The 17064-nt window shown below is 30.9% G+C and overlaps 1 protein-coding gene across 1 annotated transcript; it reads right to left on the minus strand.

Annotated features, from left to right (window-relative positions):
- Positions 1–9953: 9953 nt before the first annotated feature.
- LOC125607872 (F-box/kelch-repeat protein At3g27150-like) lies at positions 9954–13443 on the minus strand. The gene has a single exon (XM_048777344.1). The coding sequence runs from the start codon at positions 12281–12283 to the stop codon at positions 10982–10984; it is 1302 nt and encodes a 433-aa protein (XP_048633301.1). The 5' UTR covers positions 12284–13443; the 3' UTR covers positions 9954–10981.
- Between the last annotated feature and the right edge of the window lie 3621 nt (positions 13444–17064).

A 17064-nucleotide genomic window follows, 5' to 3' on the forward strand; every position in this document is an offset into this window, starting at 1 on the left:
AGAGAAACGATTGGGTGCAAGGTTTTGTGGATATGTTTGTTGCAACAGAAGATATAGGTCAAAAGCGCAACACAAACGACAAAGATGGAGATCATGGTGAAGATCTGAACCATAGCGAAGATGAAGAGGAAAAAAAAGAAGAAGAGGAAAGAAAGATGAAGAGTAAAATAAAGATGAAGATCATTCCATGTCTGACAGCGAGAAACTTGATAAGCTTATCCAAATGGTTCGTAATTTGGATAAGCGAGTATTAGTGATCCAGAATACTTTAGGAGTTAAGGTAAGCAATTGAATTTTACCAATTACTTATCAAATTTCACGTGTTATTCTCTCTCTAACGATTTCACTTTTTTGAAGTTTAATGACGGTTCACCAAACAAAGAAGATTGTGAGAATGGAGCTAGTTCTGGTGATAGAAGAAGTGCACAAGCTAATGAAAATGAAGAAGATACAATTGATGAAGAAGCAAATTCTGGTGATAAAAAAAGTGCACAAGATGATGAAAATGAAGAAGAGATATGTGATGAAGAAGCAAAATCTGGTACATATCATCTAAGGGAAGAAGAGAATATACTTGGGGAAAATTAGACTACACAAAAAATCACTCAAGACGAAGACACAGAAAAACTTGAATCAGAAAGTTGCTTGAAACAAACGTCGCAGGTATGAATCTAAACTAGGATATAAAGGTTTATAAATTTTTTGATTTAGTGCTTGGCAAATTGAATTTCTTATTTCTTTTGTAGGTTACGTCGCCTACTCCAACATTCAATACTCCAAACTTTGATACAAGGGTACAAAATTAATATAGTTTTATAAGGCCTTGTAAAGTTTAATGTATATATCATAAACATCTAATTTTCAAATATTTTGTTTGCAGGTTACATCGCCTACTCCAACATTTATGTCTCCTAAATTTGATCTCCTTTCCCAAGAAAGTCGTAGTGGAAAGGGTACAAATGAGGTATTTTATAAAGCTTTATAAAATATTTCATGATCGATAAAGGCCTCTTAAACAATTTGCATGAATCAGGTTCTTATGAGAGATGTTTGTGAGATTCCTGATTTCCAAACTCTAATGAAAATTAAAAAGAGATTGGTACAACAAGACAGCCAGGTTTGTTTTCCAAACTTTATGAATATTGATTTATTTTATAGACATAATAACCCTTTGCAAAAACTAATTTTTTTTGTCTGTAGGTAAACGAAGATATTGAGCCTCCACTTCAAAAGAAGATTAAAACTGATACAGATAATGTTCCACTAAGAAGAAGTGAAAGAGGTCAAATACCATCCATTCATACACAGCCACCGTTTACAGGAGCAAGGAAGAAACATCCGATTATCCATCCTTTTGAGCAAGTTGATAAAACAAGAAAAGAAAAGATGAGAGAATGGAAAATGTCAAACAAAAAAAGTAAGTTTTTATTTTATAAAAAACTATATATTTCATGAGGTGAAACTAGATACCTATATAATAAGTATGAGTGTACAATGTAGGAAACTGAGAATCAATCAAGAGATAGTAACCGCAAAGTGGTTTTCAGATATTGAAACACCGGGAAAAAAGCTTTCAAAAACGGTTAGGCTATATTTGAACAAAAATTCTTTATAATCCCTTATAAATTTATATTAATCTTCTTTATAAAACTATATGATCGCTTTTCTGAATATTTGTTTTTTTTTTGTTTCAGCATATTGAAGCAGGTTTTGAGTTGCTGAAACTGAAACAGATAAACAATCCAGATTTGTTTCTGAACAAAACTGCCTTAGTTGTTGGAGTGAAGTTTCTTGAAGAAATAGATGAGCTTTATGATGAGTTTTTAGATGACAAGAAAAGTTTCCAATTTGGAACAGGTTTTGACAAGTACAACATAGAAAAAAATATCAATTTTCTCTATTCGGCCATTGCAGTAACAGAGAAGTATTGGCTTGGAGTTGTAGTCAACTTGGAGAAGAGAAGTATCACAGCATTCAATTGTGCAGCAATGAAGTTCACAGATGCGAGTTTGGTCCCTTACGTTAATGCATATGCGATGGCTCTCCCATTCATGATTCGCAACTTCTTCAACGATGTCAGCATGGATACAAGCAAGTTCTCGATAAAAATTGTATCTGAAGGTTTCCCACAGGTAACATCTTTATAACCGCTTATAAATCTTCATGTTAGATTTGTATCCAGGTTCTTAAGATCAAATAACTTATATTATAATTTATCTGCTAATATATTACTAAAACATTTTTGTTTAAGGTTCTTAAAATAGAAGACAGTGGAGTTTATGCATTGAAGCTGATAGAGTGCCATGCAATGCGTATAGTGGACTTGACAAAGCTGAGTGAAGAAAAAATTGCAATCATCCGAGAAAAGTTGGCGGTTGATATCTTCTCGGAATTACAATGAATACTAATGTGGGAATGAACAAAAACTTTATCGCTTGCTTATTGTTATGTGTGAACAACTATCTGTTTTATGCGTGTTTGGTAAACTTTGTTTGTTCTAAGTATTATGAGTATTATGAGTTTATGACTTGGATTTATGGCTTTGCTTAAATTTAGAAAGTTCAATGGTAAATTTGTATTTCAGTAGCTTTATAACATATTATTACAAATAGTTTATAACCTCTTATAAAATAAAAACAAAATGGTTTATTACAAAAGTTATATCTTAGTAGCTTTATAAGACCTTATTAAAACTGGTTTTTTTACCTCTTGTGAAATCAAATGAGTTTAAGATATATAAAGGAGTATTTAAAAGTTATAAAGATTTATAAATCGTTTTTCAAAAGCTCATCAGTTCATAAAACAAAAAAGAATTAAGGTTTATAAAGTTGTATAAACAACCAAAATAATTTATAAATATGTATAAAATAATGTATAAGGGCATATAAATTTATATAAGATAAAAAAAAAACTGGTTTCTTACCTCTTGTAAAATCAATCGAGTTTAGGATATATAAAGGCGTATTTAAAGGTTATAAAGACTTATAAATCTATAAAAAAATAATTTATAAAGGCTTCTAAATCAGTTTACAAATATTATATACAAAAATAATGATATGTAAACACCAATACGAGGAAATATAAAGGGAAATTTAAAAGTTATAAAGACTTATAAATCTATAAAAATGTAATTTATAAAGGTTTCTAAATCAGTTTACAAATATTATATACAAAAATAATGATATGTGAATGTTTTATAAACCCTTATAAAGTTTGTAAACCCTGATAGAACCCCGAGATGAAGTTTATGAAAGAACAGTTTCTAAAGTTTGTAAATCATTTATAAAATTTGAAAATCATTTATAAATGTTTATAAATTATTTGTAAGAGTATATAAACCATTTATAAAGGCTTATAAAGAGGTTTTTAAAGTCTATAAACCGTTTTAAAATGTTTATAAAATAAATCAGTTAGAAGGTGTTTATATCATTTATAAGAGTCTATAACCATTTATAAAGGCTTATAAGACAATTTATAAGGTTTGTAAAATAATTTATAAGGTTTTTAAAGGTATGTAAATAATTTCTAAGGGTTTATAAAACATTTATTAAGTTCATAAAAGTTTTTATAAAGTTTAGAAACCATTTATAATGACTTATTCCTAATTTGTAAAGAATTAAAGAGTCTATAAACCTTTTATAAAGAGTATGTGAATGTTTTATAAACCCTTATAAAGTTTGTAAACCCTGATAGAACCCCGAGATGAAGTTTATGAAAGAACAGTTTCTAAAGTTTGTAAATAATTTATAAAATTTGAAAATCATTTATAAATGTTTATAAATTATTTGTAAGAGTATATAAACCATTTATAAAGGCTTATTGATTTTGCAGAATTGGATGGACTTTATAAATGTTTTATAAACCTTTATAAAGACTTATCATTAATTTCTTCATGCCTTTATAAATTGTTTATATACACTTATAAATAATTTGTTTCTTCATGCCTCAAGAATATTACTATTTTCAGGAATAGACAAATTTGTGTACTAAAAACTTCATCTCGCGTTCTATCATATTTGGTACTATCAGTGGTGACTTTGTGTTTCTATCTGCAACATAAAAGCATGAAACTAATAAAATTTTACAATTATTTTATAAGTCTTTATAAATGTAAACAATGTAATAAAATCTCAAACATTAAATGAATAAGTTTTGACTATTATTTTATAAGTCCTTGAAAGTATTAAATTGTAATAAACACCTCAAAGATTTTGCTCTTCCAGCAATGAGAAAGTCTTGAGTACTAGAAACTTCATTTCGTGTATGTATCATGTTTGACATAATTAATTGTGATCTAAGCCTTTCCATTTGCAACATAAAAACATGAACTCAATAATTTCTATACAATAATTTTTTAAGTATTTATGAAAATGTAAAAGGAGTTCTAAATATCTCAAGGGCATTACCATAGACAACCTTGTTTCGCACAATCAAAGAGAGTGTGTACATGTATTTTTGCAATATAAAAACACGAAGCTAGTGATTGTGTCGAAGTAAATAACAAAGCCTTATAATAAAACATGACCAAAGAGTTAACCTCAGAAATTGTTGCACAAAAATGAAGAAGTACTCCACTTTCTTTATGTTTGCTCATAAAGGAGGCCACTTGGAGATCGTTCTTAATAAAAACTGGAAGAACCTCTTTTGTGTATTATTTATAACATCTTATAAAATTGTATCCATTAATAAGAGTTTATAATTATTTACAAGCATTTATAAATTATAGTACACACCAGATAGCCATTGATGTAGCTTGCTCGGCTAAAACATGATTTCCTGTAACAATACTTTTCTAGCTGATCTCAAGGCAAAAGTGAACATTTGTTTCATTGCGTTGCTTCCTCCTGGCATATCTGGTGAAAGAGCCACGTCCTTCAACAAGGGATATATTGTCTCACCCTCTCTGTAGACTGTACATAGACCATGCTTGTGATCAGAATCAAACAAACTCATTTCAAGGTTTAGTTTTATAAATATTACTACTTACCTTAACTCTTATGGATGTGAAAAAGAATGTGAGAAACACCAAGATCTCAAATGAAAGAAGTGGAATCAGTGGAATATGAGACAAGGGAAGCTGTAAGAAGAGATGAGATGATTGGAGAGAATCAAATCAAAGACTGAGACTATTTTTTTAATTTGAAAATCAAAGCAAAGTTGGGGCTCACATCGATGAAAATGAACAAATTAGAAGACTCGTTGAACATCTTTGCCCATGGGAGCCTTTGCAAAGTAATCGGATTTCACCGTAGCTTTCACCGTAGATTTGTCGGATTTCGAAGCCTTTGCAAAGTAATCGGATTTCACCGTAGCTTTGTCGGATCTCGCCGTAGCTTCGTCGGATCTCGCCGTAGCTTCGGCGGATCTCGCCGTAGCTTCGGCGGATCTCGCCGCAGCTTCGTATGATTTCGCCGTAGCTTCATCGGTTCTATTCGTAGCTTCGTTGAATCTCGCCGTAGCTTCGTCGGATCTCGCCGGAGAACTCTGCAGCGTCGTCGGATCTCGCCGGAGAACTCGTCATCGCCGGAATCCGTCGCCGATTTGAATCTGAGATGATGAGATTTAATTATCGTGAGATGTAGGAGAGAAGAGTTAGTCTTAGGTTTAATTAGTTAGGGGTATAATGGTACTTTAGCCATTAAAATTTTAATGGTAAATTTGAAAAGTGTAAAGTTGAAAAGTGGTATTAGGAAAGTGGTATTAGTGGCAATTTACCACTTTCCAAATAATCTACATAATTTTAGAAATAATTATTTATGGTAACTAATTGTTGAAACTATGAAAGAGTAATAATGTGATCAAATTTTTTATATATTTATAAATTACATAAAATAAGAAACAAAAACGTTTATTTGAATTGATATAATGATTTTATATACGTATATAAAGCCTTATATTTGTATATAAAGTATCATAATAATTATTAATGTCTAATAAATTCCATGCATGCTTTATAAATCATTTATTAAATTATAAATAAATTTATAAAATTATTTATATTGGCTTATCATATGTTTTAAATTATAATAAGAGGTTCTATATGTTCTTTGGGAAGGTGAGCTATATCATCATTTTTTTTTTTCAGCTCTTTTCCTATTGCACATGTCAAATGTCTTTTTCTGATTTGACATGTGCAAGTTGCAAAGTAACTTATGAATAGTTTAAATATAAGTTAACTTATTTATTTTAAACATTTCTTGCCCAAGTTATTATCACATTTATTGAAATTTTAAATGCCAATTTACCTTAATGTTTCTAAATTTTTAATTCGTTTGTAATGACTTACCCTATTACAATATAAAATCCCTCTTGAAATTTTTTTCTTAAACACACAAATTATTTTGGGACGTTGCAATTATACATATACACAATAACTGCCTCTTGATACTGAAGTTACTTTGTTCCCTCTCGTCTATGTCAAATATTGAGTACCAGCTTTTCTCCATGACTGATGCTATCTCGCAAAGACGGTGGTATTAAGATGTAAAATCCATTACTTCTAAAATTATACACTATTTATTCTATATTTTGAATTTTGTTATATCCGCACAGGGTGCAGGCCGGTCACCTAGTATAATATTAAGCTAAAAGACATGTCATCAATTTCATTAGTCATGTCATATTTGTTTTGTGAAATTGATTGTAGAAAGGACATATGGCAAAATCACTTCGCAAATATAGTCTAAGGGATTTGGGTCATATTAGTTTTCAGGTCGCTTTGATTGAATTTCCGGTTCGGATCAGATTATAACCAATATCTGAAATCGTTCAGAAATATCTTTTAATTTTTTTTTTAAAATAACAAAAATATTCAAAATAAATAAATTATCCGAAAATTTAATAAAAACTTGTTAACCTACCTAAAAAAACTAAAAGTATTCAAAATAACACATAAAACTGCAATGTTTTTTAAAATACTCTAAAGTATCTAAATTAACTTAATATATGTGAACATTAACATATTTAACTAATTTTATATATTTTCGAATCTATTTCTGATTTCGGTTTGGGTTGTACCCGAATCCGAAAACACTAAATTCTTAAATTTCGTTCGGATATTTTTTTAATTGGATACAATTTTGATTTTTTCGATTTGTGTTAAGGTCGAGATTTCAATTTGGGATAAAACGACGAAACCTAGACATAGATGAAACATCAACAAGTTTTCCTGATGAGGATTCACATATTAAAATTTTCAAAAAAAAAATTTTAATCATGTTTCGTCCTATAAATTCAACTTATTTAAATAAATTTAACAAAACAACATAAATAATGTTATTTATATACGTTGTATCCTCGCTCAAAATGTTTGAATCCTAAAACTTTCTCTCTTGTTGCTATCTGTTACGTTGATTGTTTTAACTAATTAAAATAGATCCATATTAATTGTCTTTTCTTAAAACAAATCTAATTCCTTATATATTAATAGAAAATCATTTAAAAAGTTATAACATATAGTTTGTACTAAATAAAAAAAATATTCTGGTTAATTGTCATGTAATTGAAATGCTAATTTTGCTTATTGTGGCGGATTGAGAATCAATCGAAAACTTTGTTAATCCAAAATTAAATTGCTAGAGAATGTTATAGTATATAGTATGTCATGGACCATTCATTTATCAAAATGAAACTATTATATATTCTTTCCTTAAATAAAACCTACAAATTTTTCAAATGTGATTAAGATATATATAGCAAATAGTATATAATTCCGTGCTAAGCACGAGTAAAATTTTTGCATGCATTTAAATTATATATTTTAAAAATCAAAGTGCAACAATTTTGTTTTTTTTATCACAACTGAACTTATTTAGACACATTTTTCTAGAGTTAGATAATACCTAAAAATATCATAATTGATACATTCTTTTTTTTTTGTTAAAAGGATTTTCATTAATATTAACAAAGAATAGAAGCAAGCTTTAGAACAGATATACAACCAAAATTCAAGAATGAGAAAAGGCATTATGGTGGGTCAAACCAAAAGGAAGCCAACAAGGGACCTCTCGGGAGACCTTGAGCCTCCATCGCCGAGCATTTATCCCGCAAAGAGGAAAGGATGAGCTTTACCACCCTAGCAGCAGGCCATGTAAGGCCATCATGAAGACGCCTATTTTTTTCTCTCCAAAGCTCATAGATATATGCTTGCCAGCCTTGAAGAAAAATCGTCTTTTGTGTGTTATTACTAGGAGCATGAGGCAGCCATAGTAAGACCTCCGACCAAGATGAAGGCCAGATATACAACCAGAATTCAAGAATGAGAAAAGGCATTATGGTGGGTCAAACCAAAAGGAAGCCAACAAGGGACCTCTCGGGAGACCTTGAGCCTCCATCGCTGAGCATTTATCCCGCAAAGAAGAAAGGATGAGCTTTACCACCCTAGCAGCAGGCCATGTAAGGCCATCATGAAGACGCCTATTTCTTTCTCTCCAAAGCTCATAGATATATGCTTGCCAGCCTTGAAGAAAAACCGTCTTTTGTGTGTTATTACTAGGAGCATGAGGCAGCCATAGTAAGACCTCCGACCAAGATGAAGGCCAGTCTGCTATGCCGAATCTATACATGATAGAGTTCCATACAACAGAGGAGACAGAGCATGTGAAAAAAGGTGATCCCTGCTTTCATTGCTACTTCCACACAACAAACAGATAGTTTCCACATCAGAGCTCCAGGAAGCAATGCGGTCGAAAGTTGGATTCCTGTTAAGGGTGACTAGCCATGCTGTTTTATCATGTCTAGGAATCACAGCATTATGCCAGATGAGCGGTGCCCAAGCCTTCCTTTGACGTTGAGTCCGTATGGCGTTGAAGACAATCTTTGATTTAAAGGATTTACTAGGTACGTCTTCAGTTGACCAACATGCTCCATCTGACCCCTCATGAAGCTGAAGGGAGGAGATGTACGAGAATAAGAGCAGTTGTTTATCTGATCTTGATTTGGTAAGAGCCAGCCCGAGGTTGTCTGTAGATCAGCAATAGTAGTATCAACGGGAATGCCCAACAGTGAAGGACCATCTGAAGCCAGGTAGGTGAATAGAGGCCCAAATGGTGTCCAAGGATCCCACCAAAAGAAAGTGGAATCACCATTTCTCACAGAGATTTTCAAAAAGGGTAGAGCTTTTGGTCTCATACCAAGGATTTTGCGGAACATCCAAAAGTAGTTGTAAATCTGTATTTTTTTGTAGCTAAGTTTACTTCAAATAAAATTTACTTAGTATTAATATAATAAAACCATGACATTAAACATGTATGTAAAATAGACAACTTTTATATAATAGAAATTTTGTAAGCTAATGTAAGATACTCTGCTTAAAAAAAAACAGATTTGCCTAAATACCAAATTTGCATCATTATAGTTGTTGAGTTTTGACCTGCTGCTACGGTGCTAAAGAATGATGCAGATTTGAAAATGGTCTATTTAAAAGAATTGCCCTATATATATATATATTTGTTAACACCCAACTTTTCATATATATAAAACTATTTTATCTTGATTTTTTAATAAGCCAAATTTAATCATAAATTTTGCCAAATCATAAAATCAAGTTTTCCACCAAAACTCTAAATTGGATTTTTTTTCATCAAAACGCTAAATCTCATTTTCCCACAGGAACGACAAAATCATGTTTTTTCGCCAAAACCGCAAAGTCGTGTTTTTTCTGCCAAAACCGTAAAATTGAGTTTTCCGCCAAAACCGCAAAATCGTGTTTTCCCGCCAAAATCGTAAAAATCAAGTTTTCCCGCCAAAGCCGTAAAATCAAAATTTCCCACCAAAACGACAAAGTCGTGTTTTCCCGGCAAAATCGTGAAATCGAGTTTTCCCGTCAACATCGTAAAATTGAGATCTCCGCTAAAACCATAAAATCGAGTTTCCTGCCAAATCCAAAAGATTGAGTTTTTCCGCCGAAATTGAAAAATTGAGTTTTCCCGCGAAAACTACAAAATCGTGTTTTCCCGTGAAATCCGTAAAATTGAAATTACTGCCAAAACCGTGAACTCAAGTTTTCCGCCAAAACTGTAATATTGAGTGTTCTGCCAAAACCATAAAATCGAATTTCCCGCCAAAACCGTAAAATTGAGTTTTTCTGCCAAAACTGCAAAATCGTGTTTGCTCGTAAAAACCATAAAATTGAATTTACTGCCAAAATCGTAAAATTGAGTTTTCCCGCCAAAACGTAAAATTGAGTTTTTCCGCCAAACTGCAATATTGTATTTTTCTGGCCAAAACCGTAATACTATGTTTTCTTGCCAAAACCGTAAAATTGAGTTTACCAACCAAAACCAACAAAATTAAATTTTCTTGCCAAAACCGCAAAATCGTGTTTTCCCACCAAAACCGCAATATTGTATTTTTTGGCTAAAACCGTAATACTGTTTTTTTCGCCAAATTCATAAAATTGTATTTCCGCTAAAACAGAAAATCTTGTTTTCCCGCAAAAATGTTAAAAGTAGTTTTCTCACTAAAATCACAAAATTATCTTCTTTGCTAAAATAATAAAATGGTTTTTTACACCAAAACCATATAATTGTATTTATCAAAAGTCTAAGTATTCTTTTTGTTTTCAGCCCCAAAGTAATATTGTTACTTATTAACCATTTAAGCTATATAACTATTGTTCATGGCTTAACCATTAAAACCATTAACTTAAATGAGTTATGGATTGGTTAAAACCATAACCCATATAAGCTTAAAACCATTTGGATATGGTTTGGTTTGGGTTGGTTTACCCATTTTGTCACTGACATTTTTGGCTGAAGAGGGAAAAAAAACCAAAATAAATAAATAACCATTACATAGACAATATATGTATTTTTTCACAAACATAAGCACTTAAAACAAACAAAAAACAAAAACATTTTTATCCCAAATGAAAAACAAAAAAATCAGAAAAACACAAACCAAACAACTAAAAACCAAATGCAACAACTTTAAGCACAAATGCAAAAACAAATAAGTTTCCAAGTTTTCCTTGGAGAAAACTTTAAGCAAACATCACACAACAGTTATGAATAAACTGTGGGAGCTCAGCACCAACACACCAATGTTTTATTTCTTCCCAGTGCTGCTCTTTCACGTCTGGAGAAGGACGGCATGAGTGAACTACTGTCTTACTATGCCAATAGTGAGAAGTTCCAATCACCAGAAGTCTGTCTCCCATCGATTTAAACGCTATCCCCCAACCGAAGGCAGCGTTTGCGCCCACAGGGACAACACCAAGTTTCTTCCAAATATTTGTGTTTATATCATATACCCGAAGCTCGTTCAAAGATGTTTCTAACATGTATAGATTGTCATCAACCACAGCAATAAGGGGCGGAGATTGGGAATGCGCAATAACTGTCATGTCTTTTAGCATGTCAGGTATCAACTCCCACGAATTGGTCGTCTCATCATAACTTTCTCCACAAGTAAGGTGTTTATCATTATCATCTCGGCCACCGAGGACGTAAAATTTTCCACGCAAAAAACATCCTGAGCTGAACTTCCTTGCTTTATGCATTGCATTAATCATAGTCCACCTTTTTGTATCAGCATTATACTTTTCTACAGTTTGCACAACAACAGGGTTCCCATTTTCATCCATTTTAATGCCTCCTGCAAAAAATGCGGTTTTACCATGGCTCGCAGAACCGTACATGGCCCTCGGTGTGATCATTGAAGGACCTTTGAACCACTTATGATTCTCTAGCTCATAGCGAAACACCACAATTCCATCTATTTCTCTCCCTATGACAATTAGTTGAGTACCCACACTAACTGTTTCCTTATCGCTGTGGAAAAAGCAATAGTCAGAAGAAGGAACTTTAGGAAGTCTCCGAAAGGTTTTAAAATCCTTATCAAACATTTCCCAATTAGATACAGCCCCTGAATGCAAAATCACATAGGGTTTCACAAGTCCTTTTTCTTGTCTCACCCTGAAAATTTCACAGCTCTTTAATAACTGCAAGAATTTCTTGTTAAGAAACTGCAGTTTCCAGTATTCAAAGCATGGTAGACGAGCAATGATCTCGACCACAAGCTCGTACAAAAGCTTATGATCAACGTAACAGGCATCATGAGTTTTTAAACCTGCAAGATTCTGAAATTCTTTTGCAATTTCTCCTTTTTCTTCCTCGTCAGAATCAGAACAAGGTTTCACATTCAAGTCAGGTATGTGAGGTTTAATGCCAACCATTGACATCTTCATTGGTTCATATTGGCTCAAGCTTGCTCCAACTTTAGGAGCCTGATCTTCTCTTAGCATTAGCACATCTCGATTTATTTTAGCCATCTCTTTTGACATCAATTCCTGTAAATTTCAAAATAATACTATGAATAACAACATTCAATTCCAAAAATCTAACAGAATTTTTTTTACTACATATAATTACAAACAATTTTAAGTATTTGAACTCCCAAATTTTATTTAAAGAAACAATAATGAGATTCTGTTATATGAACTGGGAAATCAAAGAGACTCAAAAATTGCATTAAGTAATATAAACTCAAAAATGGCAAGCAAATAATTAATTAATGCTTCTATATAATTTATTGTTTTGAAAATTTAATATTTCAAGAGATTAAGAAAAAAATATTTCCTTAGTCTATACAATAATGTGAGCCACTAGAAAAATGTAATTTAAAGTTATACAACACGACGGAAATGAACAAGCGCTGTTCTAAAACATATAATTACCGGCCTTTTACGATTATAATTTTTCTATTTAAAGAAATTTCAAAATATCAAATTGGGAATATGTATTATTTATTATAAGTAAATCAATATAATTTCAAAACTAAGCATATTATGACAAAGATTAATATATTCTGTGATAGTGCTGCAATATAAAAATCTGATATGTAATAATATCAGTATTGATTAGATTTATCATAAATTTTGCATGTGTACCTTAAAAACTGATAGAAATTCTTTATTGAATGCTCTCTTGAATCTCAGTTATATTTAGTTAGTTGAAAAGATGCATAAGAAATCTTGACTAAGTTACTCAGATATATATAGCATATGTGTTTTGATTTTTAGCTCTACCATATTATAATGGTCTGTTTAATTTTCTTACCATATTAATACAATATCCTTATTCAACCTTCTACCATAAATACAAGTAATAAATTATCTGGAAATTTTGACTAAACTCTTATGAGTTTATTTAAATCTTTACCATACACGATAAGACTACTAATTAGTGATTGTTTGCAGTTTTGACTAACTTTTTGTTAATTGTTTGAGAATATTTATTAGGTTTTCAAAGAAATATTTTGAATACTTTTTTGGCTTTCAATTAAATTAATTATTTTATTTCATTGCAATTTTTTTTAAATATATGCATTACTAAAGAACAATAAATAACAAAGTTGATACTTGCGAAATAAAATAGTTCCATTTTAAAATAAAAGATTACTTTCCATCTATAATGAAAGTCCAGTTTGTATATTTTCTTTGATCAAAGTCTATTTGTGTATATAACACATTAAATTTATAAATTGAAAGTCGAATATTAATTTAATACCCTATGATTAACCTGATTCGAACCAAACTGTATTTGGTTACTCTGAGAATTAGGGCTGTTCAATATGGTAAAACCGAACCGTACCGAACCGAACCGAACCGAACCGAAATAAACAATATGGTTTGGTTTTGGTATATACCATATAAACCGAATGGATATAATTTTATAAAAACCGTAGGATTTGGATATGGTTTGGTATATAACCGATTAAACTGAATAAACCGAACAAAACCGATTAAAAGTAGAAACATGTAAATATGTATCTATTTTATAACAATACATGAAAATCTATTTGTTACATAAGTTAAATTTGTGTTAATAACTATTACCATAATTTTATAGTAATAAAAAACCTTAATTTGTAAAACACTTGAACTATAACTAAATAACAATACATCGCAATTCATACATCTTATTTTCTAAGTCTTTTTTGATCTTTTTGATTTATTTTAGTCTTCACTAAATTAATATGAAGATTATAAATTTGATGGACAATAATTAATGGAAAATTTTCAAATGAAAAAGCATGACTTTAATGAACACTAAATATGGAAGAGTGAAAAAACTTTTCTTTCATGTTTCTGTTTTGTTTCATATTTTTATTTTCAAAATTTCAAACTTTGATTTTAGTTATAGATTTGATTATTTTATTTGATGGTAGAAGTATTTTTACTTTTTGTTCATTTATTTGAACATTTAATATATTTTTAATAAATGACTGTGTTGACAATATGACCCTAAAATTCATATAATATGATCTCAAACAAAATAATTATGTTTTTTGGTATAAAACCGAATAAACCGAAAACCGACGATATATAAACCGAACCGAACCGAAGTAAATATGGATTTAGAATGGTAGTTATATTTTACTAACCGAAATACCGAAAACCAAAAAAAATCGAACCGAAACCGAACCGATATCCGGATTGAACACCCCTACTGAGAATATAAAGAAATGATTTTATGTTACAATGCAACGGATATTTATTGTTTCTCCGATAACTTTTAAGTAGCTTACAATGTTCACTTCTGAGAAGAAAAATTTGATGCTCCTATATCTTCAGAGAGTTCTTTAAATCGGCTTCAAGGAAATAAAATATTGTGAACTCAAATCATTGATCTTGGATAAACAATAAAGAGTTTTGAAATTGGGATGATCTAATAAATAGTTACAGAGATCAAGCAGCTAATATCGAACTGATATGTAATCATATTAAGAAATAACAACCTTATTCTTATTATTATTTGTAGATAAATAAGCACATATTTATAAATGTTGCTCTTTTTTTAAACGTTGGGTAACACATTACATCATCATATAATATCTAAATCTATTACATATGATTATCAACTACCTGCAACATATGCGATATTGATGAACAACTTCACGAATAATGATTCCACGATGAAGCTCTCCCCGAAACACTTAAAACCATGGACGGTTCTGCATGTACGACATCCTCGATGGACAGGCTCTCACCGCAACAAGCGACCACAACGAACGGCTCTGCTTACAGTACTCTGGAACCTCAGAAAGCCTTGCATTCTATAATCTGCAAGAAATTGCATAGTCTGGGATTCGAACCCCAGACATGGGTGTAGAAACCTTTAAACCTTAACCAATAGGCTAGGGTGCTTCCACATAAATGTTGCTCTTTTATTTCTAACTATTTACAACTCCATTATTACACTATTTTTCCGCACCTCTGTGTAAATAATAAATATTGGGTTCACAGAAAATACGATAAAATGATATGTTAAAATTACCAAAACTAAATTAGTTTATTCTCTGTTTTAGTAAAATGTTATAGAAAATCCATTATGTAACCATATAAAATAAAATAGGGATTTTTTAAATAAAAGTAGATACAACCATAGTTTATGGTTAAAAGCCAAATGACCTTAAAAACTCTAGTTATCCGAACTAAAAAAATAAATTAAGATACGATTTTTATGTGTTATAATTTTTACAAACCTAAAATTTTGAAAAATAAACTGAAACCATATAGCGATTTTAACTGAACATATGACATAATTTCCCGCCAAAGCCGTAAAATAAAAATTTCCCGCCAAAACGGCAAAGTCGAGTTTTCTCGCCAAAATCGTGAAATTGCGTTTTCCGCCAAGACCATAAAATCAAGTTTCCCGCCAAAACCGCAAGATTGAGTTTTTTTTCCCAAAATCGAAAAATTGCGTTTTTCCGCCAAAACTGCAAAATCGTGTTTTCTCGTGAAAACCGTAAAATTGAAATTACTGCCAAAACCGTGAACTTGAGTTTTTCCGCCAAAACCGTAATATTGAGTTTTCCGCCAAAACCATAAAATCGAGTTTCCCGCCAAAACCGCAAAATTGAGTTTTCCCACCAAAATCGTAACATTGAGTTTTTCCGCCAAAACTGCAAAATCGTGTTTTCTCGTAAAAACCGTAAAATTGAATTTACTGCCAAAATCGTAAAATTGAGTTTTCCCGCCAAAACCGTAAATTTGAGTTTTCTCGCGAAAACCGCAAAATTGAAATTTCCTGCCAAAATCTCAAAATTGGTTTTTTCCGCCAAAAGCGCAAAATCATGTTTTCCCGCCAAAACTGCAATATTGTATTTTCCGGCCAAAACCTTAATACTATGTTTTCTTGGCAAAACCGTAAAATTGAGTTTTCTCACCAAAACCGCAAAATTGATTATTCTCGCCAAAACCGCAAAATCATCTTTTCTCACCAAAACCGCAATATTGTATTTTTCGGCCAAAACCGTGATACTGTGTTTTCTTGCCAGAACCATAAAATTGTATTTCTACTAAAACAGAAAATCTTGTTTTCCCGCAAAAATGTTAAAAGTAGTTTTCGCACTAAAATCACAAAATTATCTTCTCTGCTAAAATAATATAATTGTTTTTAACACCAAAACCATATAATTGTATTTATCAAAACTCTAAGTATTCTTTTTGTTTTCAGCCCCAAAGTAATATTTTTACTTAGTAACCATTTAAGCTATAAAATTATTTTTCATGAGTTAACATTTAAAACCATTAAATCATTAACTTAAATGAGTTATGGATTTACCCAATCTATTTGACAAATGGATTGGTTAAAACCATAACCCATATAAGCTTAAAACCATTTGGATATGGTTTGGTTTGGGTTGGTTTACCCATTTTGACACCCCTACATGCATGTATGGAAAATAGACAACTTTTATATAGTAGAAATTTTGTAAGATAATATAAGATACTCTGCTTAAAAAAAAACAGATTTGCCAAATAGTCAAGCCTATAAGGTTTAGAAAAAACAAATTTATAAATACCTAATTTACATCATCATAAATACCTAACTTGTATCGATTATTTTTTTGATTAGACGAAGAACTCACCATAAGGAGAATGAAGCAAAGAAGATAAGGAGAGTAAAATAAATAAAATATAAAAAAGTTTCAAAGTTAACATAGTGGTGATAAAGGGAGCAAAATTAAGGATTAAGCATTTGCAGTTTCAAAAAAATCAGAATCAGAATTTTTAAAAATCAAACTTAAATTAATTTTGTAAATAAATGTCATGTGTCA

This window comes from Brassica napus, chromosome A4, assembly GCF_020379485.1.
Source record: "Brassica napus cultivar Da-Ae chromosome A4, Da-Ae, whole genome shotgun sequence".
NCBI classification, from domain to species: Eukaryota; Viridiplantae; Streptophyta; class Magnoliopsida; order Brassicales; family Brassicaceae; genus Brassica; species Brassica napus.